General features: G+C 39.4%; 1 protein-coding gene across 1 annotated transcript in view; it reads left to right on the plus strand.

The window, feature by feature from the left end:
- ccser1 (coiled-coil serine-rich protein 1) overlaps positions 1 to 24,779 on the plus strand; it is a 117,802-nt gene that overhangs the window by 43,507 nt on the left and 49,516 nt on the right. The window contains exons 8-10 of the mRNA XM_071483155.1: positions 1,634 to 1,711; positions 12,407 to 12,484; positions 18,273 to 18,353. Coding sequence (XP_071339256.1) covers positions 1,634 to 1,711; positions 12,407 to 12,484; positions 18,273 to 18,353 — 237 coding nt within the window. The remainder of the gene's footprint in view (positions 1 to 1,633; positions 1,712 to 12,406; positions 12,485 to 18,272; positions 18,354 to 24,779) is intronic.

Here is a 24,779-nt window from a genome sequence, read left to right on the forward strand (position 1 = left end):
ACTATGTTCTTAATGGTGCTGCCTTCTGATAAAAAAGCCAAATGTCAATGAGAGAGAGGGGGCATTAGGGCATCTTGAGTTATTTGAAGGTTTCATTTCTTCCTTTAACTGATGTGTGAATGTGATTAAAGGGGTGTATCAAGCTACAAAACCTGCTTTCTTTTCTTGGCCATTCATCATCTTTAGACATTTAGCTTCTGGGTAGTGCAAGTCATTAAATCCAGAGCTCCCAGCCAGCTTTCCCCATTCTTAAATCTGAAAGGCTTTTTACTGAACCACATCTAATTGTGGGGACAGTTGTGTGTTAAGGCCTGTGGGACAGGGGTGACCTTAAAGAGAATGTGTATGCGAGAGAGAGAAAGAGAGAGAGACAGAGAGTGTATGGGTGTCAGTGAGTGTGTGCCTCCCTCTCTCTACATAGGGAAAGGCATTGATCACTGATGACACATTGAGGGCCTGACGCCATAGTACACCTATAATTCTGATAGGGAGGTATGCTTCTTTAAAAGGTCAGCCAAACCAATAAAGCATTGAGTTTATGCTGTGCAAAGATTTGGGCTCTTGTTTTTTCGTAAGGTACCTTCAAAACCTGAAAGAAGGCCAAAAATATGCCAAACCTATGTGGATTTTAGCCTCAAAATCACCTTTTTAGGGCAAATTGATTTTCGTCATCTCTCTCAAACAACAGAGGGATAGGCTTGCATATAAATCTGCAAAAGGTCAGCAGATGGGAAGAAAAAGACCTCATCAGAAAACCGAGTGTGCGCAACAACTAGTTAGTTCAATTTTCACTTTACCTTTCCTTGTTCCTGGTCATGTCTTTGTCATGTACCTTGTCATACCCTCCTTGTGTGTGCTGTCATGTCCTTACCATGCAGCATTATATCAGTATCAGCAGCTGAGGTTGAGGACAGGAGTTTATCCTCTCTTGCTCTCCCATCTGTCCTATCATAAGCCCTCACAGGTGACATTTAAATCAACAGCATGTGCACCCTGTGTCACATTAATGTATGCACTGTAGTGTATGTAGCTGTAAGTGTGTGTGTGTGTGTGTGTGTTTTGGAACCCCTCTAGCTGCCCCTGCTCTCTGTCAGAGCCAAAATGTGTCTGATCACAGCTGGCGTTAGAAAACACAGAGATTATGTAAGACACCAAGAGAGAAAAAAAATACAGTTTACAACATGGAGTTGTGTTTAAACAGCATTTTGGCCAAGTTCTCTGAAACCAATCAGTCTACAATTTTGTGAACCAAAGGTGCTGCCAATCTAAATTAAGAGACCACTTGTCACCATGCAGACATTCAGTAAAAAAATATCAGGTTTAACAGCTTAAATGAGCACCTATCTTTATAGAAGTAGTCTATTGCACCTCCTCTATTTTCTTATTGAACAAGTAGCTTAACTTCTATGTGTAATGATTTTGCCAGTTTTAATTTACAACAGAACAAAGCTGAAAGAATTAAAAGCCAAAATGCTCACAGCTGTCTTTATTTTGTTTAAAAAACAGAAGAGTATAAACAGAGTCTGATCCTGTAAGACTCTTTCAGTGCACATCACCAGCTTACCAGCAACATTTACAATGTATATCAAAAATCTTGATGTTATTTTCACAGTTATGTTTTTGTCTTTTGTAGAGCACAGAGACAAGTCCTGCCAGCAGCCTCCAGTCCCTACCCATTAGCCCCTGCAGTGAGAAGTCCCTTCCATTTAAGGTAATGTAAAACAAGCAATTTTATGTTGCTTTTTGCATATGCACAAAACTGAATTTGTGTATGAGAAAAAAAGACAGTTTGTTGAGAAAGTTGAAATGTCACTGACTTCTGTTTTAAGTGCAAGCAACATCTACGTCTCTCAAGAAAGAGAATGTTTAAATCAGCCTTTAAAGCCACTGTATGGATTCAGCTCTATTTCAGCCCCAATTTGGTCGCCCCCAACCTATTTTAGAATTGGGCCAAACGTCAGTTCAGTCGTCGTTTGACATGCAGTTTAATGGGGTCACAACACTGATCATTGATCTGGCTCTCAAACTATTAAATGGATTTCTGGCCTGCCAGAAATTTTGAGCAGTTCCACAGCCCGTGTCTATCCACTGTGAGTAGTGTTTTTCATATTGTAGCTAAATTTATGGTCTTCAGACTGCAGTGATATAAAAGTCCAGCCATCTGAGGCACCTTTTTTTCTTCTTGCTTTTTGTTCATAGTAGGAACACAGGCTTTCTCTCTTTTTGTCAAAATTGTTAAGGGAAACCATTGTCTTGTTTCAATAAACTCCATTGGAATTGTCAATGGACAGTGTTTGGTGTGAGCTGCCATGTTGTTGCCAGTCAGATCTGTACAGTTTGAGCATAAAAGTTGCAGGCTCTGGTTGTGCAGAAGAGTCAGATTAAAATTTGTAAAAAAAAATGGAAAATGCATTTATTTATTTCATCATTTTATACAAGTTTTATACATTTTTTGTTGTGTTGTTGTGCTTTTAAGTAGCCACAAAACAAACTACACACTGGGCAACAGTTACTCACATTACCCTTAAATACACTGAGCCACCTATTTCAATTAAAAGAACGCAGCAGTCTGTCTGTGATCAAAAATATAAAACTGAATCTGCCTTTGATCCGTGTGTCTCCTTCAGTTTTGCAGGACAATTACCAGCTTTTTTCCACACTTGCTTCAAATGAATCATAAAGAGATCAAATAGAAAGAAAGAAAGCAGAGGGGCAAGGCAAGCAGGGAGGAAGAAGAAAAGGGAAATATATATATATATATATATGTATATATAAAGAAAGTAGCAAAGAAGAGTGATAAAAAGAAAGAGAGATGGGGATAAATTGAATGAGAAAGGGGCAAAGTGCTTTGCTTGCTTTGACAGGCCCCAGACCCCCTCTGTCAACCTAGTCCATCATAGCTGTGCGATCTAGATGAGATTTATTACTCTCTGCAGGGAGTGTGTGAGTCAGAGCTCGTGCTTGTGTGTATGTGTGAGCAGGGTTTAAGTTTACCAAGAGAAGGCTTTTGTCAAGCTTTTCTCTGGGATTTAGTTGGTTGGTAGCGGAGTTCTTGTTACATTGTTGGAGGAGAGGGGAGCAGTGGGGACAACACTCTGTGGTGCTTCTCATGCCTCAGCGCCGGCAACAGTTGTGGCTAGAAGTCCGTGGTCGTCCGTCCGCCTGTCCTGAACAAGATATTTCATGCAAGCCTTGACATTCACTTGGACTCAGGAATGAACTGCTAAGATTTCAATGGTCAAAGGTCAAAGCTCAAGGTTATTGTTAACTCACAATAAGGTTTTGGCAGTAAATCAAGAATTCATATGCTAATTATCATGCAATGTAACACAAATGTCATATGGGATAAAACGATGAAGTGATGACATTTTACACCTCAAAGGTCAAAAGTCAACGTCACTGTCACATCTGGATGTTCTGCAAAAACACTTTTCTGGCCATTATGCAACACTATAACTCAGAACAGAAGGGGAGATTATGACCATATTTCTTATTTGGTCTGACTGAATTGGTGACACTAATCTTCAGTGCCCACCTTGAAACTGTGGAGACTGTATAGATCTTCTGTGCTGCCTGGTTGAAATACATAAATGTACAGAATAGTAAAAGCCCCTTATAATATAGTCCAGTAAAACATAGTACCAGCAGTATACTGCAGTGCTAAGTGTATGTGTGAGCATGCATGTGCACTTTTATCTGTATACCAGCGTGTCTTCATATGCCTACTGTAAGTATTTCTCTTGGGACAATTTGTCACTGTGTCTTAGTTTGTGTGCATTTATTTGTGTGTGTGTGTGTGTGTGTGCGCGCGCTTGACAGAGAGAGAGAGAGAAAGATGGTGTTTGTGTGAATGTGTGCCCTCTTTATTGACCTACATGGAGTATCAGTGGCAGTTGGATGATAAGGAAAAATTAAAAATGTGGGGTAGGAGACAGCATGAACACAGCAAGCCAGGCTGAATATCTCTCATTGAGGAATGTGTGGATGGACCAACAGGGAAGGTGTGATCTGAAGAGGTGGTTTCATTTGGAAAAAGAGAGAGGAAATGATCCACAATAAAAATATAAAGACTCAACCTGTAACCAATAAATAATTCAATAGAAAAACAAAATATGCAGTGATACAGTGGAATCTAAAGGCTGACATTTCTCTCTGTGGATAAAGCCGGCAGCGTTGCTATCAGAAATCCATTTATTGAAGGTTGACAATCTTTGTCCTACAAGGTATTGCAGTCATACATCAAATCAAATCCAATCAAGCTTTATTTATATAGCATCTTTCGTGCAAAGACTGCAATACAATGTGCTCAACAGCAAAAACAGAAACATGAACAAAATTCAGTTTAATTTATTCTTGACAGTATCTGTAATAAAGATACTCAAAAAGCAAGGCTCATGTCACTTACTTGACAAGAACTGCTGTAGTGGAAGAAAATGTGAAGATTTTGAGTTTTGGATTTTTTTCACTTCATGGTTAAATATTATGTAATCATATTAATATATACTAATATTAAGCTATGCACCAGATTATTAAAATAATGCCATAATTTTTTGAAGAACAGGCACCAGCTGGCAACCAAGTGTTAAGACAAACTGGGCAAGAATATTTGCTTATGAAAAGTGAATGAAAATAAATCTCAAGGCTTTTATTCTGATTGTAAAAATACAACCTTTTGGAAAGTATTGTTCTTTCCTATTTGGAGGCATCTCCTCATCTCACCAGAAGAGGCCAATGGCAGTGTGGAGACTGATATAAAGAGCAGGGAGACAGCAGCAAGAGTTACAGGAATTGAGGTTCAACTGGAGATGAAAACAGATGGAGGAATAAGATTGGTATGTGTTTATGTGTATGTCTGCGTGTGTATGTATATATAGAGAGAGGGAAGCGAATGAGTAAGAAGGTAGGAGGCAAAGGCTAACCTTTTGACAGAGCTGAAGGCAAGGAAAAGAAACAACATAAAGATGGAGAGAGCATATTGCACAAGGAGAAGATGAATATGAGGAAATAGGTGCAATGCTGGGAATAGGACATTGTTCTACTTGACTGTAAGACAGATTGAGGAGAGAGGGGACTAGGGAGAAAGGCTGTGGGGGGAAGTGTGGAAGCTATAGTTGAGGTGCATACAAAAGAACTGCATTCAGTTTGATGATGTTAAGTTATAGATAGAGATAGGAGAAAATGAATATAGGCATGCAATAGAGCAAAAGTGAGGGAAGAGTTTGTCGTGGAGGGCGGTAGAGAAAGGGGGAAGGAAGGGAAGAAAGAAAAAGATAGAGTAAGGGAGGGGTGAGAAGAGGAGAATTTGTCCTGGCACTCCAGAAAATGACTCTGTGGGTATAAAAATAATCTACGGTAGCCACCTGAGAGGCTGCAGTGTCACAGTGCGCCCTAGTTTAATTTAGACCCAATGCATGTGACATGATTTTTACCAGATTCTGTCCCAGTTAAAGTGTTCTACTGTATTTCAGAAGACTGAAGTAAAAAATCTCACTCTAGAGTTGTTGCCAGAGGTGTATTCAGAGCACCAGCGTGTTAGCAAAAAAGTCTAGGACAGCAACTTTTGTATCTAATGAATTGACATTTGTGTACATTCACCTTTGTTTCAGCAGACATGAGGAGCTTCTTTTTATAGTGAAACATTTATCAATGTGTCAGATGCTGCATAATTAGAAATTAATAATGTATAATTACAATGACTGCAAATTTATTATTATAGGTCGTTCTCCACACTACGGCTACAGTATGAGAGGGTTAAAAGAATACATGTGCAAGAGTTTATATCAAGACTCAAGTTTCATAGACACACACATTGTAAACAGTCAAGTACATCACATATCATCATACACAATGACACATAAATAAACATGTACGAAATGTCATTTTCAATAAAGCAGGCTGCCAGACTTATCTGTCTACCTCTCTCCCCTTTTTGTCTCTTTTTTGGCTCACTCATCTCAGATGACCTTTTCCCCAAACACTGTTTCTGTCTGTTGTCTGAGCCTCACACTAACAGCTAGGACGGCCAGTTTCTCAGGCACACTGTCACCAACTGAAGTGTGTGAAAGGGAAAGAAAGGTTGATCAAAAGGGATCTCAGGATATGCTTTCCTGAATTACATATTTTCTGTTAAATTTCCTCTTCTTAATATCAGTGTTTCTGGAATATGGGTTATTGAGATAAAATCAAAACCTTTAAAGGGGACCTATTATGCTTTTCCTTATTTATTGTCATATATAATGTTTAAAATGTTGGATATCCACATTTAAACAAGGCTTAAGTTTCAGATAATGAGGGAAACATATGTAAAAGTTGTCCCTGTAAGACAAGATCTCAGGCGTTGCTCTAAACACTAGGTTTCCAGCACTTCTTTCTACTTTTGAAACATGCTGATGTCAGCTCATCACAGATTATTATAATCTTCGTTGCTGCAGATGTTTGTACAGGCCACTCTCATATTTCGGATCTGATTCAGACTCGAACATGTACGGATGGATTTGAGAAGTTGCAATTTCCTATCAATCATTTTGTATAACCTGTAAGAGGATGGTGTAAGAGGTGGTGCAAACTTCTGGAGGGTAGCCAATCAGAAGAAAGCGGGCTTTTTGGGAAGGTGGCCTTACAGAGCCGGTATTGCCTCTTTCAGTCAGCGGCACAAATGAGAGGCTGCATAACAGGCAGTAAGAAATAATCAAGGATCTGTATGTGTAAATCATGCAAAGCTACTCTAGTGGAGCCCCAGAATAAAGATATAGAGTTAGAAATTAACATAATGGATCCCCTTTAATAGTGAAATTTGAGTAGGCCTTTTACAGCTCAAATTATTCATTACACCAACATAAAAAGCCAGTTCAGTTTGGGGCGCAGAGGCATTTTAGACTGATCTGCTGCATTAGGTCAATCGTCATGTTTTTTTCTTAGCCTTGTCAAATGCTACTTTGCAACAGTTGTTTAAAAGGGAAAACCAAAATGTTTCGAGTTAACTGCCCTACCCCAGGCTATCTCAACACTAAACAGCTGTGTTTTTGAAATAACAGACCATGACACCAGCTGATAAGACGAACATGACTCATGATTTGTGGTTTGCTAACACAAATAAATTATAAGCGTGCGTGCGTGCGTGTGTGTGTGTGTGTGTGTGTATTTTCATATTTAGCTTTGATTATGTAATATTGAATATTCACGGTCAAACATTTTGAAACCATTTAAATTGCTCCAGAACGCATATGTTTTCTGCTGGTTAAATTGAGCTGAGCATCTTAAAAGGCTTGGTCAGCGATGCTTTTTAGTTTCAAAAGACTCTTAATTCACTCAGAGAACAGACAATTAATCCTACTGAAGAATTATATCTGAAGCTTGTCTTTTTGTTAGATCTAAGCCATAGTTAAAGTCTGTCTTTGCAACCAGCCTCTGGTCCCTTAATATTTCATCTCTTACATGATCATTTATGTGTGTGGGTTCCACTCTCTGCAACATGAAAAACAGCTGAAATACAATATTTCACAGCATTTAATTAGCCTCATTTTTATAACTGTCCTATACTGTACATAAATGTCTCAGTGATAACTGCAGACATGAGGCAACTCAGTGGCTCTTGCTCCATTTCAGGATTTCTAGGCAGGTGACATCTCTCTTCTATTTCAAGCAGCGTAAATATTACAGAACTGGTTTGACAGGTTACCTAACTGTCTTTGTGCACCCTGTCAGCTTTACTGCCTTTTGAGGTACTTGGTACAGATAGAGCACCTATAGCATCCATGACTGCTGCTGTTCACCAGACACTCCATGTCCTTCAGTTTGCTGCATTACAGTGTCACTTTGTCATGTATAGTAGGTGTCCAGATGCACAGAAAAGTTTATTTTCAAAGCTACTGAATCATAAGAGACTTGAGGAGGTAATGGTGACCTGCACTTTAGATTCTACTGACAGCTAAGTTAATTCATAAGGACAGGTGACAGAGGTCACAGCTTTTTATTGTACTTTCTTGAAGGCCTGATACTGTATCTGTAAAAGCAAATGACACATTTTTCATCACCTCCTCTCCTTTTCACACTTAAGCTGCTTTCCCTGCCCTCCTCTGTCAGTGTGCATAAATAGTATGCTATTACAGTCATAATTAAAGTCAGTCAGTCAATGTGCACAGGTTTGTGCATGTGTCTTTGAGATTGCCTGTGTTTTTTAATCCAATATTGAGAGATAAGTACTTTGCTAGGGGTGTCAAAGCAGACATATGAGACAACATATAACTACCCCAAGGCCTGACGTATTAAATTTAGATTCATGTCACTTTTATCCAGTGTTCATTTGCCTTGAGTAGCCTACATTGTGCCAATTTCTTACTCAGTTTTTGTGCTCCAGTTTCATACATAATATTAAGTACACCTCTTTGTACTCATGTTGAGGGCTTTTAGTTTTTTGTGTGCTTTAGCAGTTTGTACCGACAGGAAATGTGCTAATGGACATAAATCAGACAATGGGATTCATTACTTGTTTTTTGGTTTTGTGTTGTAAGTGTTTGCTGGATCATACCAACATGTCCTCACAGTTTTTTATCTCTTGTTTTTCAAGCTGTGCTCCTCCATTTCTCGTCTGCATTGCAGTTTGGGACAACAGTGTGCATCAGTACAGCACTCAAAATCAAGCAGTTTTTACTATGCATGCAGGCATTTTTCAATATTCTATTTATTCTGAAATTTCTCAACAGTGACCACACTATATACTCAAAACATTTACAGTTTGTACATAAGAATTGATTTGTGTAATATTTATGAAGATGGTCTGAGACATGGTTATTTTTCTCTATTCATTCTACCTAATATTCATATTACTCATGTCAGAAACTCCTGTTTAGTCCAGGTCTAACTGGAGATCTCATTTCTCACCTACGTTGGCTTTCTTATAATAGATTTTGAAATCAGTTTATGACTCTTGTGATCACATACTGTATGTGTCATTTACTGTTGTTTACTTTACGTCTCTACACTACTAGTAGAATAAGTTTTCTGTTAGATTTTCTAACCAAGAATTGTGGCTGTTAATCAGGCTTCATTAAAAACTAAAGGTGACTGAGCCTTTGAAATAGCTGCTGGAAACACTGACACTCCCTCCCTTTGGGGTCAGGATTCATGGATACTGCTGTGAGACCTTTAAGAAGCAGCTTAAAGCTCATCTTTCCAAATCAGCCTTTATTGTTTTGAGGTTTTGTCGATACATTTTTAAAGAGGTTTCACACGATATTTGCTTCAAACACACTTTGTGACTCTTTAATGGCAATGTTCTATATTAATTCACTTATCAAATAAAAGTTAAGAGAAGAGTGAATTTAGGAGAGGAGTTAAATTATCGAGGAGGCTCTGTGTCATGGCTACACAGGATACGGTGGTAGCCTAAAATGCAATGACACACTAGGAATGTACAGTACTGCTGAGGGTAATATACCCTTTTACATTCACCCTTTCAGCTTGTTCAATTCATAAGCACTTATGGTTTAAGAAGTGCAAAGTCATGGATAGATGTTGGTTACACTGGTATGAACATAACAAGGAGAATGCTATTAATTATGCCGATATTTCTCACACACCCTTCCCCAATTTCAAGAAACAGACAATTTGTAAAAAAAATAAATAAAAATTGAAGGCACAGGGGTAGTAAAATAGATAAACAACCTTCTCAAATGTTGTTTTCTCAAAAAAGTTAACAAATTGAATAATTTTCTGCTAACAAGGGGAATGTAATTCATCTCCATACCCTCTTCAACTGGCTGCAGATTGCAAGCATAGAGTGGTCTCAACCTCTATACAAAATCACATAAAGTGGATGCACTCCAATAATTCTGATCAGATTTATCCCCCCTGAGGCCATTCTAATCACATTAGAAATAAATTCACATGCCCCACTTTTCTTCCTCAGCCCTTTCCATTCAATTCTGCCTTGAAAAATTGGTTGGAATGCAACCCGATGGGTAACTTAATGCATATTGTGGTGCTTCCTTCAGCGAGCAGATTTATTTCTCATTCATTTATGTTTCCCTCTTTTTAAGTGTTTTTTATGGAGTAGTACATGGTAGGGCTGCTCAGCGACCGGAGTACCAGCCAACTGACAACAAAGTGAGGCCAGAACACAATTTTTAATTGTGGGTTGTCACATTGAAGTCATATGAGCATGTCCAGCCCTTTGGCATTGAACTCTGCCTGGCCTAGTTGAAGCACATTCTCTTCAATCTCATTTCTATCTCTATACATCTCTGACAGCTTATAACCACTTTGATCTCTTTTTTTCTTTTTCTACTAAACCCATAAACAAACCCCACAGCTTAATAACGTTTGCATGGATCTGGTCACAAGCCTGTTCTTTGCATTTGAGACACAACTACGTGCAGTGTCATACAAACACACACAGGGCACAGAAGCATACACACTGTGTGGTTCAGTCCTGTTTGTGTTAGAGTAATTTTAGTTGCTGCCTAATTGTTGTTATTGTCACAGGATGTTAGTTATTTTTCAGTCCATTCAAATCTCATGTTAGTATTTTTTATGCTGGCTCTTGTTTATGTGTGTGTTCTGGCAGTAGGAAAAAATATCCTTATTATCTATAAATACAGGTAAATGGGCTCTATTCTGATTCGACACCACTGGGTTTTGTTTCTGTTAATTGTTTTTTCTATTTCCTAGTGGGAAAGGTATTCTTTTGCAGATTTTATCACCACAGAAGCACTTAGCAAAGCTTTTAGCTTTGTCCTCCTTGACCATTATCTTGAACCAAGGTACAACTCCAACACAGACCTCAGGATCAATTAGACCTGTAAAATGAGGAAGCTTGAAAACAAAATCCATTATAGCTTTTTCAGACACAGTACAGATCTTTGGTATATTGGTCTTTATACAGTAATTGTGACACATGGCCACCATCTCTGTAGCTGTCAAGTTAGGATGGAAAGTGTTTGGCATAACTGTAAGGAAATAGACCACATTTTCTCAGAAACACAAAGTATTTAGGGCATGGTTATGCTTCAGTCGACACGTTTTCAGATGGTCAAATAGTGTGTGAGCATCCACCCTCGTGCACACACACACTTTTAAGGAAAAGCGACAGGTTAGTGTCAGGTTAGCTGCCTGTGTTTGCATCAGAGAGGTCATTTAAAGGACGGTGCTGTAACTATATGGTTCCCTGTGGTCTCCTCCTGACTCTCTGTCTGTCCTTTAGCTAGATGGCTCCCCACAGTTCCAGACCATCATGCTCAGCCTCAGGCCCTCTCTGTCCTCTCCCTCTCTCTCTATCACTGTCCCCCTTTCCTCACGTTTCCCCCTCATTTTCCTCCTGTTATCTTGCCCCTCTCTCTCTCCTGCTTTTATGTCCTTGAAGAGGTAATGACCATCTGTATGTCTGTCATTTCATTCGCTCCATCTTATCGCTCCTTCTCTCTCACGCTCTCATTTCTTTCCCTTCCGTCTCTCCTTCTCACTGTGTCAGTCTCTGTCTACATTTTAGCAATCTGTCCGATTTAGTATTAAGTTGAATATTTTAATAAAATTTGCTAGTTCTGGAGCCCAGCTACATTTATTATTTCAGATGAGACAGCGTGTAGCCTGAAATCCTCTGGCAGCTTGGCTGTTCCACAGTACAGCAGAGGTCTAAAGATGACTGGGCTTTGGAAAACCCTCACATTGAAAATCAGCTTAGCTGACTTGATTTTTTGCTGTTTTTACTTAATTACCCTATAAACAGAATTCATGTCAAATAATTTTACTTGAGGAAGTTTAAGTGCAGTGGGTAAATGTGACAGAGAAGCTAAACAACAATCGCAGCATAATTTTAGTCATATGCATGAATACATTATAAACATCAAACAAATTTTAATGAAAGACATTTTTAGGACCATTTATAATTTCTCTTCTTTTGCTCTGAAGCACTTTGTAACTGTTGTTTTGAAAGGTGCAACAAGAATAAAGTTATTTTTATTAGTGTCATTATTCTGCTCCCTCTTCTGTCTTCTGTCTCTGCTGCTCCTCTCCTTCCCCCCCATGGTAATGTCCCCTGACAGCACAAGGTCATATGAAAGTGCTGTGTGCTCTGGGTGCTGCCATAGGACACACCAAGTTTATCACAGAGACGTAGAGAGGGGAGGAGATCACGGTCCTGCAGCATGCTCCACATGACAACTTTATTACACGTACACACACATCAGCAAGACCAGCAACAAATACACTCATAAATGCACATAAAACACTTGCAAACACACATAAACATTTATGGAAACAGTCAGGGATTCATACACAAACACCCTTGTATGTTGTCATCCTCTTAGGCTCTATGTATCGTTTTTGTGGGAATGTGGTCCCTCAGATAAATCACTGCTGCCTGCAGTATCCTGAGTAATGTGTGACATGGTGTCTTTTTGCTTGTGTTTAGGACCCCGGCAGAGAGGAGGCCTTGCTGCAGCAACTGAGGGAGAAAGACGAGTTGATTCTCAGACTCCAGAGTGAACTGGTAAGATCCACTTAAAAAACATTCTAATAAGAATGTAGTACAAAACCTTAAACTTGTGAAAATATTGACCTCTCTGTGAGGTAGCATTCAGCATCTTGCAGGAAAGAACAAGTTATTGTTCCGGATAAATCCAGGGAAGAATTTCCACTTTCCACTCAGCCAGGAGTGCCAAAGCACTTCAATATTTAATAGAAACTAATCTCCAAATGTAATAGCACAACATGCTGTCAACACAAATATAAAAAGCATATTGTCATGGGACTGCAAGCACTGTAGGTGAAAGTCCATTTCTGATTTTATTGTTGTTCAAGCTATAGACTGTTCCATAGTTGTACTGGCCACTGGGAGCATTGGGAGAAATCCAAGTGGGCCGATCAATAAAGATTTTACCGGCCCTGCATGGCCTCTGTGTGGCTGTCATTCATTCCTTGAGAGCGTGCTGTGTGCGAGTTCAGGGACTGGGCTCACATATGTAATCAGCCCTCACTGACGTGACCTGCTGCTGCTGTTGATATCACTTTGGGGGAGGATAAATTTTGTCCCCAGCAGGGATAAAAATAACATTTATTACATGTACCATTATTGCTAAAGGAGGTATAAAAATAACTAAACATAAGACACACTGAGCAAGCGAGAGCAGTGGAGTGGGAATGGGAGAGAAAAGTCATTGTTAACTCGCATCTGAACAGCATGTAAACAACAGAAATGCAAGCAAGCTGAAATGAGACCGTACGCTTACTACAGCACAGAGATAAAAGCCTTGTAAAGAAATAAAGGGTTTCTTTCCACTGAAACATTAGAGGGCTTTTAATTTGAAATGGTTGCAGGAAGTGTTGAGTTTGCATTAATTAATTCATAATAAAGAATAATAAATGATGTAGTGTGCACCAAATCATTCTGAAAGAGCAGCTGCCAACCAGTGGTATAACTCAGTCACGGACATTCGTGCATGTAGTGTTTGCCCATGGCCAGTCCAGCAAAAAAACAACAGATTTTTTTCCAAAAAAGTAGAGAATGACATCTCCCTTCTAACTCCCTGTCATAATTAAATGATGCTAGATGGCAGCTGCCATTGCTGCTTTACCAGCCAGAAGACATACTTTTCTGACAATGACCATTCAGTGATCTGTGTACAGGATGTGCAGTTATGGGAAATAGCAACGAGTTCACTCAAGCAAAATGTTGTGGAAGAGAAGAAGGCACTGAGAAATGGAGGGTCTGCTAATCTAATTTTATCTCTGTCACAGCGTCTTTCTCTTGGTCTCTGTTTTTCTAAACTTTGAAATGAATAATTAAAGTAGCTTGAATGTCTTTAAATTATTTCTTATATGGATATAAATTAAAGACTAATTGCCTTTGAAGCATAAATCTTTTCATTCCCTTTCAAGCATTAAAAGCCATCTTTTTTAAAAAGGTTAAAAAACATATCAAAGAACTCTAAAGTTTCACTTGTGTGAAAGTAGCTTTGTCAGTTTTCTCCTCTCTTATGATCTGCCATATGAGGCTTCATAATGCAGAGAGTCGAGTGACAGTAAAGACTGACCACAACAAGATAGAGGAAATAAATGTGAGAATGGTTTTATAGTTGGCTTGAAGTCACGCCATCAATATCACATGGCATGGCACCAAGAAGCCCATCTTTTCCATCTTTGTTAATGTAAGCTGCTTGTTCCCGCCAGCCTAATGTAAGAGCAAAATTATTGGGGCCCCAGTCCAGCCAACAGAGAAGTATTATTTATTCAAAAATTGCCTCTGTAGACCAGGATGGAAAGCGTGAAGTCATTTCTATGTTTGAATATTTGGAATAACCAAAATATACTCATTAAATATAGAGATTTAAATGCAAACTATATTGGGTTGCCACTGTTTTTTTCCTCCACTCTTTTGGAAGCTGGATTGTTGGATCATCTGCAAAAATGCTCCACGCGGCAACATTTTTCATAGTTTGTCATCAACACGTCTGTAATTTGTCACCTGTTCTATCAAAGCAATGTAATGCAGACATTATGCCAGGCCTTCACAGGATAATGTGCCAGTGTTACAGTTTTATTGTGGGAGATGCCAGTCTAACCCACTGACTTGAGCCTCATTTGGCATCTGTCTGTTTGATCACTTTCTGGCACTTGTGTCTCATTTTTCTTTCTCTTTGTCTTTCCTCTCCTCTCTTGTTCTCTCTCTGTCTCTGTCTTCCTGTCAGCAGCTCCCATCCTCCCCTCTTCTCATTCTCTGTGGGCTGTATTCAGCACTGTGTACAGCCGATGTGGAGCTGATACCAAACCTGAGCACATTTGTATTCAGACCTTAGGATTATGAGGACTTTATTGGCCACTTAGACAGCTACATGCACAGGTACAGTTCTCCCAAAACATAGGCTGGTCTAGAGTTATCCACTGTTCAGACCTGGAGCTTTTTTCACATACAATAGCCACTCCAGCTGGGAGCTGTATTAAGTCTAGAGCCAACGTTTCATGTAACAATGATTTCTCTCTGAAATTCTTGTAGGTAGTTCTATTTTTAATAAATACACACAGTCTCTTCTAATATTCTGTAATAAATTTTACATTCAATTATCATTTTATTTCAGAAGGAAATTAAATTCATTAATTAAAACACTTGAAATGAAGTACTTCAGATGAGCCAATGATAAGTAATAGAAGCGATCGGAGCATTTTTTCAAGATGATAGTATTTCACTTCCTAAGGTTGATTCATGTGTCTGGGGGCTGCTAGAGCTTATATTTTTATCCGTCATAAAGGATCAAGATTGTCAAAAGATTGTAGTGTTGTGATCAAGAAGGTTATTAAACAAAATTTGTTTCACCTAACTGTGTCAGGAACTTTGATTTGCGACTGGGCTGGTGCAGTAAATTACTGATTAAAAACACACACGGCACAGTAGCAGTGTCATAGTAATATTTCTTTATTGGCCTGATTCAAGGACTACCAACGAATATCTCAAGGTGGGCACGCACACTCACTGACTGTCCCTGTGCCTGGTAACTCTTAACCTCTCTCTGTTTCTGAGATGGGAAACAAAAGAGCAAATTAACATTACCATCAATGAGATAACTATTAATAGAAATCTACACTTGGTGGCCACTTTATAGGGTTATTACAGCTGTAAAATCTAATGTGACATAATGTTTTGCCCACTCAAGCATGAGGGAGGAAGAATATTAAACACACATTTCAATATAATGTAGTCCAATACTCCACCAACACTAACAACATCGTCATGAAAATAGTTAAATTAAAACCTCTCTGATAGTGTTAGTCAAAACTGAACATTATTGTCTTTGTAAAGATGAAATTTATTGCTGAGCAGTTGCATTGGATTAAATTTAATACTTTGTAGCTCATAAAGTAGCCACTGAATATATTTTAAAAGTATAAACATCAAGTAGTAGTAGTAAATAGTAAGACAAACCTCACAGCTTCACAGTGTTGTGGACTTGATGTGGGTGATGTCAGTAATTTGAATTAGATGTTCAGAAATCAAGGGAATCATATTGTATTCACAGCACATCATACTGGACTTGCTTCACATACCTTTTAACTTAACATTTGATCTTTGGGAATATTTCATTTTTGATTTTCTTAATACATTCCATTAAAATTCCCACAAAAAGACCAAACCCAGCAATGTGTAAGTCTGTCTCTCAGTACTTTCTGACTTCTCCAGCCTGTGACACTCCATGAGCCAACCATGAGGCCAGTCACTCCCACTAAACATGCACGTATTTAAAAGCAGGTGGTAAATGTGTAGTTTCATTTTTTAGAAACAGGAAGCCACTGCAGTTTTTATTAAGCATCACTAAAACAGGAGTAAATGGTGTATTTGTTTGGGACTGTTGAGTATTGTGAGTATTTATGGCAGGAGGGTGATATGTGTTGGATTGACTCAAAATAAACTACAGTGCCTATGTTTATGATAATGAAGACACATGTAACACAGTGTGGATCACTGTGTTGTATTAGATATGTATTTGGATGCATATTGTCGGTTTTGGTTTTATCATAAGATTTGTTGAAAATAACAAAAATCACTGGACTTATCCTTGAAGTCTTCAAGCCTGGATACAGATATGATATCCTCATCTATTTATTTTCTGTTTGTTTTTTTTCACTTCTTTCTTTCTCTCATTACCCACTTTTTTGTCTCCTTTTCTCTCTCCCTTTCTCCCATATGGTGACATGGTGAAGCCACCAAGTGACTGAGTGTGTTTTTTCTTTCCATCAATCAGTCTTCAGGGCGTGCAATTGCTTGCGCATGCACAAACATCCACAGACGTGGATCAGCCTTGTCTTGTGTGTGTATGTGTGTGTATTCATCTGTTTGGCACTTCTTTCTGACAGTGATGTTCTGGTTCCTGCCACCAGCTGGATCCGATTTCCAGACATACACTGCTTGTGTGTGTTTTTATGGGCAAAAGTCTGCACATCTACTTGTCTAATACTATGCTGAATGTTTGCTGCAGCCACAGACTAACTTTAATTTTATCTGCACCATATGCCCTTGAAATAAAGGTCATTCTGTCAAATTTATGAAGTTGTGCATTTCTGGGGCCATGTTGTGCCTATAAACAGTGATGAGGACGTATACGTGCCTGTGAGTCTAAAAGGGAAACCTTGCCTGCCGCAGCTAAGTTAAAGTGCAGCATTTTGAAGGAAAGGGCAGCTCATAGCCAATGCTCTCCTTGCTCTGCCTCCTTCTGTAAATCTGCCAGTGAAAAGCTATTAATTATCTCCTAGAAGGACCTGCTAGCTGGCTGGCCATCACTAGCTGTCAGTTTTTATGAGATTTCTCCTCTCTCTCTGCTGGCGCATTTTGCTGAAGGACCGTGCTCCAACTGCAACATTTAACTGCGGAAGACCTCCCTCGCTTTTTCGTGTAGTCATGGGCATGACTAATGAAAACAGATTTTTAAGTCAATCTGTCAGCTCACATGTGCTGGATTTGAACAGGAGACAGTATATATTTGAGTTTCAAGCTGTCTCATAAATTATCTTTCTTTCATTATCATAAACCTATCCTTACATCTTGTCCTAATTTGGCTGATTAATTTTAATCAAGGTTAATGAATTTCTCAATATTTCATAGCCACTGCAACTTTAAGCCCTTTCTGTTCCCCGACCCATGAGCAGTGTAGGGCAAGCGCGTCAGAATGATTAGTGTCATAGTCATAAAATGCTTCTGGTGGAAATAGTGCTGGGTCCCTCTCATTCAGAGGACTTGCAACCTGCCATTTCAAAACAGTCACGAAGAGGTAACACAGGAGCCGACAGGTCCCTGGTTAAAGTAAAAGTGCTGTATTTGGAAGAAAAGGGCCAACGCTTTTCTCTCTACACCTCCGTCTGTAAATCTGCCAGAGGAAACCTATTAATTATCTCCTAGAAGGACCTTTCTAGCAGGCCGGCCAGCACTAGCTGTCACTTTTTATGAATTCTTCTCTACTTGTGCACTTTCAGGATGGCCTCTGCTCCAGTATTTGGCTGTAGAAAAGTTCTCCTGCAATTCAGCCCAGTTTTATGACCTCTTGGATTTCCAGGAGAGACAGGTGAAGGGGAAAAACAGATTTGGGTTTGTTGAGGTTGTTTAGAGTTGCAGTTATTTTTGATGATGGCTTGCTAAGCATGGAAGCCAACTGTACTAAATGGTACGAGTGGAGGCAAGGCATAAGTCTGCTGGGAGAGTATTTAGCTGTTCTCATTTATTTGTGTTTGATGTTCTTTTTTTTTTGGTGGGATTTTTGCCATGGTTGATGGGAGTATGTTTGTTTTGTATGCAGGAGAGTGCCAAAGCTGCCCTGAAGATGAAAGACTGCCAAATGATTGACCGCACAACACAGACAGAACACATGGGGCCAGAGGTGAGATACACACAGACCATTTGCAGGCTTTCCTTTGCTCTGTCAGACACAAACACACAAACAATGCACTGTGCACTGCATTTCTAGCACTAAAGATGTATTTCATGTAAGGATGCCTGACTATAAGATTGAAAATCACGAGATGCGGCTCAGTTTTAACTCTGAGCCTCTTCCTTTTCCGTCCTCCTGCTTTGTTATCCTATTTATGATAATACATTTTATGCTGAGCCACAGCAGCCATCTCTCGGTTCTTCCTTCCTTTCTTTTGCCTCTGTTGAAGAGCAGCCTTTCACAATGAGCTAAAACTCTAATCCATCTTATTCTTTCTAAAGATGTTGTACTGCAGTGACATTCATATTATAGTCCACTACTTCCTCCTTCCCTCCTTCCTCCCTTTCCCACAGTGCTCAGAGAGTATTGTGCTGCTTCCTACCTGCCTGCCTGCCTAACCCCCTCAGTTGACATGGCCTCTTTGGCCTCACTTGGGGCTGACAGTATGGGAACGCGGCAGACTTAATGGATGACTGTCTAAAAATGGCTGCCTGTAACAGAAACAGGAGCAGGGTTTTGTGGTCTTTTTCTTTGTCTCTCTTTTCTGTCTTTTAAAATGCCTTTTTCATCTCCTCTTCCTGCTCCAGAGGTTCTTTTATACCTTTAATCCTGCTGCGTATAAAGTCAGCAAGAAATATTGTTAAAGGGGGAAAGCTGTGTCATTGTGTGAGCGAGCGAGCGCACAATACCCACACTAACACATAAAAACACACAGACGCAAACTCACACTACACAACAGATAATGTTTGACTTAACTCATACAATGTCAGCTGCAAAATGAATGTATTATTAGCACATAACAGAAATAGAACTTTCCCTCTGTCGATTTTCATATATATGCTGCAGAACACCAAATAACTTTTCCACTACTCTGAACTTAACTTTAGTTACAGGCTACGCAGGGCACTTGCTTTATATTCTTTTACTTTGATACAGAGATTTAGACACAAAATGTCATTTGATTTAAATGCTTAATATGAGGATTCTGCACTGATGTCCAAATAATGGGAATGCCGGCATGAGCAGCAGTGTATCTCTGCTTGCACTGGTTCTGTAAAAGTATCATAAATTATAAGATCTAAATTGTTTGGTTATTTTTAGTGATGATTATTAAAGTACAACTCTCATTTATAGCACATAGTCAGAGAGAGAGAGACAGACAGGTGGAGAGAGCTTTAAAAATCAAGGCGTAGGGTGCTAAGAGCAGACAAGTGCTCCATTCATCAAAATGATCCACTTTTGGCACTGTGTCCACAGGGGTACAGGAAACTAAGGGGGCATGTATTATTAATGGATGTGTTAGAACCAGTTACAATCATGGCCAATCACATTGGAACCTATTTTTCCCTTTAAAAAGTGCTGTGCCTATCACAATGAAGTCTTGTAATGGAGTAGAGAACACTGTAACTATAAAATAAACACAGTTAAATGAGCGGTAATGATTTGACCGCATAATGTTGTTCTGTGCAAACATGGTTGTGTGAGGCTGGAGGTTGCTACATTTGCCAGGTGCCCTTTTAAAATGAGGAGATGAACAATTGTCCTGAGAATGTCCCCTGATTTAGAGAGAATAAAGGAGGGTTTTTATCCTCATGGGTTTTATTTTCATGGAGGTAAGTGAACTTTGCTTGTCAAGTTCATCCAGTCATTGCCTCCAACACCTGTCATGAATTTTATTGCATTATCTTGCAGTCTGTGTAGAATATCAAAGTTTGAGGTTTGGAGTTTAATGTGGTTATTTTGCACCACCCTGGTGATGGCATGATTAGATCTGATTAAGGTATTCACAGTGGATCTGGTGTGTTTATTTTTGTTTTAACAATGTGTGCCACTCAAATTGGAGACTCCAGATGGAACACACACCTGCTGCCTGATATAGAAATAAAGGGAGTTATTCAGCTGAATGGATATGCCTTAATGCAACTTACTGTAATGAAGAAATTTTGTTATGAACATGTTATAGATGTGTCTTTTGTTCAAAGAATGAAGAACTAATGTGAAACAGGCAAGGAAAACATAAATTTACATGTTGTTTGAGAGGTTTGTATGATTTTAAATTTTCATGTGTACATTGCGTATCCAGCAACTGAAGTCATATAAATGACACAGATCACAGTGCACTCCTGACCAGGCCTACACATCTGTACACTGTGAAAAAAATCAGTGAATCAACACTGAAATTGCAGTGCATGATTGTTAGTGGCACTCCCCCTGCTTTCATAATGTTTCTTCAACGGTGCACAACGAGTCACCAACACAGGTGCAGGCAAGGAAAAAACCTTGCTGCATCTCCGAAAAATGTCACTTTTCTTGTCTACATGATGATACAGCCCTGAATCCTACCATTTTACCATAATTGTCATCAGTCTTCCTTTATCAGGTTTTTTCCTTTAACTGTGTTTAAACTTTCCTTCCTCTCTGCCTCTTTCTTGCCTTCACTTTCACACACACACACACACAAACACACACACACACACACACACACACATACATACACACACATAGAGCCTTAGATATGACTGTGTTGTGCTCCATTTGCCATCACTGACTAATGCATCTCTCATAATGTAGCCTGAAATGGCCTCACATAATTGTATGTTTGTTGGTACTGGAGGCTAAAACAAACAAAGGTGTGGGTTTGTGTGTGCAGTATGTGTTAGTGTGCAAATTTGTATGCATGCCCATGTGTTTGTCATTGCCTGAGTGTCTGCTTATGCAAGTGAGTGTATGTGTGTGTGTTTGATTTGTGAAGCAGCCATTAGTCCTGGCCTTGGACGGCAAAGTCAATAAAAAGGCTGTTGAAAGTGTCAAAGTAACTTAGGTCGCATAGGTTGCATTTATGCCTCAGACAGTATAATTCACTCATTATTGTGATTGTTTGTGTGTTTCTATGTGTCGTCATGCCTCACGTTGCATAATTTGAACATTAGTGTGTTGATGCCCTTAACAGAGCATGAACTTTGTTGAGCTACTTTGATACTTACTAATTGTTTGTCCAGACATTTTCTCTGGACAAAAAGCCCAGAGAGAAATGGACTGTGTATTTAGACATTATGTATTTTAAGTTGTTTGATACCCTTAGCTCTGCTATGTTGTTTTCTGACATTCTGAGTAATGTAATTTGATTTCATTAAAACTATTTTTTTTTATTTGCCTCACCAAGAGGGTAGATAGAAAGATGCTGAGTTACATCACCTCTGAGGTGAAGTGGTTTGATTAATTGGTAGCTAAACATTTAAATTCAAGTAGTGCCGCCATGTCTCATCTACTTAGCAGATAAGAAAAGGTGAGGTAAGCTTTGCATATACAGTACAGTTCCTTTCAGAAAGAGTGGGGCAATTCTCATTTCAGAGTGTTGGGGGTATGTCAAAGGAAGGGAAGTGTTCCCAAACTCCTTTACCCTGTAGTGTCATGTCAGGACCGCAGTGACTTTATATTTCTAATAGAGTATGACCAGCTTTTGGAAGTCTGGCCAGTACCCAACCGTATGGCATTGCTATCTATTAAAAGACCAGTACCTAGCTATAGAGTCCCCCATATGCTCAGGCCCCTTGAGTAGATGGGCTCTTAATTAGAGGAGCAGCTGGCTGCCCGCTAGCAAGCTAGGCTAGCAGCACAGGTGACTTAACTCAGCAGTAGCTTACAGCATGTGCGGCCTGATTTTAGCCCCCCCTCCCATGTGTGCATGCCTGTGTGTATAGGAGAGACAGGGAGAAAGCAAGAGAGAGGGAGGAGGGGAGGGGGGGGTTCATGTGTGTTTGGGAGTGTTTGGGAGATGCTGCGGCATGGAGCAGGCCTATATAGGTTAGCTACCCCAGTGCATCGAGGACAGTCAGCTAGCAACAGAAAGTGTGTCTACAAGTGGGGCAGCTATTTCTACTGCCTCCGCCACTTCACGAGGTCGACCATCTCACTCATCCACTCTCCTTCTTTTCTGGAACGTCCTCCTACTTTTTTCCTCACATCGTTGTCCTCCTCCTTCCCTTCTGCATGCTTTCCTTTCCTTCTCTCTGAAAGTACAGAAGTTAGCTTTCAGAAGTTCTTATCCTCTCCTCTCCACTCCTCTCCTCTCCTCCTCACCCAGGTTTCCAGGGCTCCACGAATCCATCAGGGATTCTCCTGTCCTGGTTTCCCCACCGTCAGACACTCTGTCCTAGGGACAGTTCCTGGTCCCCGCACTCTGTCCCACAGAAACACAACTCTCGGCCAACTTGCTTCAAAGTTCCTCTTTTATTCTACTTTATCACAGGGTGAACTTGTGTCTTGAGGAGTTCTAGGAAGGTCAAGAAAAAAGGAAGAAAATGTTATTTGGATTGCTGTGGTGCATGCTACACTCACAATTCATGCTCTCAAAAGATTGTTTCCATTAAGCATCAGATTAAATGACATCTTAGAGGATCATCATTTGTTTTCACACCTATTGTTCGTAAATGGAATAGACCATTTTGACTAGACTAATCACTAATGGACCATTTTGCATTTATTACACACCCACATTCTCCCTTCCCACTACAGTAATTTCTTTTCTTGATTTCTGCAGAGTTAAGTTGATTTGCAGTACAGTAAAAAAATAGAATAAAATAAAGGGACTCTGAATCTACTTCATCAATCCTGGCAGTGTGAACTTCTTCAGCTCTAAATCCAGCCAATCATGATTTTCATTTTTGGTATAGAGGCAGATTGCAGCAGTAAATTAGTGAGAATGCTGAAAAAAGTAGGACTCCTGAAATGACTAAATGCATGATACAGCTCTGTGAATTTTACTTAAAATCTTCAAATGTAAATAAATCATCATCAGCAGACACAATGTCTTGGCATCACTGGTTTCCTCGGGTGGTACACAGTGCACACTGGATGATTATTTAGTAGTAATTTGGTCCTTTGTATGCCACATACTAAAACGGTCCTTAGATATGTGCAGAACAGGTGCACGACAGATGATATTCAAGGATCTCCTGAAGAGTGCTGCTAAGGAGTAGACCCAGATATCCACCAGAAGCAGACAAGTGGCAGTGAAATGAGAGAGCCAACACAAACTGAAACATGTGGACTGACCCCCATTTTTTAATTCTGCGTGTAAAGATTTCTTCTCCTTCTGTCAGTGTGCCAAGTATAGAGGTGGCAGGTTAGGTGAAAGGGAAACTCAGAAAGAGTAAGATAAAGAGGTAAACAGAGGAGGGTTAGAGAGAAAAGGCAAGAAGCTATTTTATGTCCTGCAGAGACTCTTGAGAGCTGGAGGTATGGTGGCTGTTTGAAAGTTTTTTTTAGAGGGGATTGAATCGATTGAGATTGCTTTCTTTCAGCAAGCTAATTTCATGGCCATTCTTAAAAGGAACATTTTATGGGGGGAATCAAAAGCTCTTGATGGTTAGCTCGCTCTTGTTCCCTTTCTCGCTCCGTCTTTCTCACTTTCTTCCTCTGTCGTTTTCTATTCTCTGCAGATTTGTGCAACTTTACTTCTTTCTCTTTTTCTCTCTTTGCTTCATACCCACTCCTCTTCTCATCCCCTCACTCCTGAGTAGCTTCTGAAAAGAATGAGAGGAGCAGAGGGATAGTTGTGGAACGTTTATCGTCTGTTTGTGGGCTATTATGTTTGAATGGAGAAACATTTAAGTCGATCATGCAGATTCTTCCCTCTTTGTCTCTCATTCTGTTTTTCTCCTCTTCATCTCAAAAGCAATATACTGAGATGTAGAGTGACTTTTTTATGTACAGAAGAATCATCATATTGGGCAAGATAGGTGATTTCATATAAAGAATGACAAAATGAGTCCTTGTCTATTTGTGTGGGAAAATGTATACCTCATTTCTGACAGCTTGTCCCTGAGAAGCCATCATTATAAGATATAAAATACGTATAAAAATCTATGTTACTAAATAATTTGATGAAGGTATTGTGGATGGGGCATCAGATTATTGATAAACAGAAGAAATAAAGAGCAATATGACAAATATTTGACATTTAGTTACCCCTACCCCTATTTGAAATTCAACAATTCAAAATAGACCAAATATCTTCTCTTTGAGATTCAAAAAATGCATTAATATAATTGGTACATTTATGGGTTCCTTTGTTGTAATTAGCAGATTTATGTTTCTGTGATTTCAGAGACTGCTGACTATTTTGGCAGTTAGATGTTTAGATAAAATTAGATGTTTTAGATAACCAGGAACACTGAGACAAGGCAGCAAAAATAGACGTAGATGTTCAGATATGTACCTATATGACCCTACAAAAAGCATGAGGTTTAGTTGGAAATCTGTAATTAAATGACAAATTTACTCTTCTAACACCTCCTCCGCCTCCACCCCGTTGTGAACAATCTCTTAAAGTTATTTCATGGAAAACAAAGTTATCAAGAAAACCAGCACGTA

This window comes from Trachinotus anak, unplaced genomic scaffold, assembly GCF_046630095.1.
Source record: "Trachinotus anak isolate AG129_WGS33_773 ecotype Australia unplaced genomic scaffold, CSIRO_AGI_Tana_v1 ptg000008l, whole genome shotgun sequence".
NCBI lineage: Eukaryota > Metazoa > Chordata > Actinopteri > Carangiformes > Carangidae > Trachinotus > Trachinotus anak.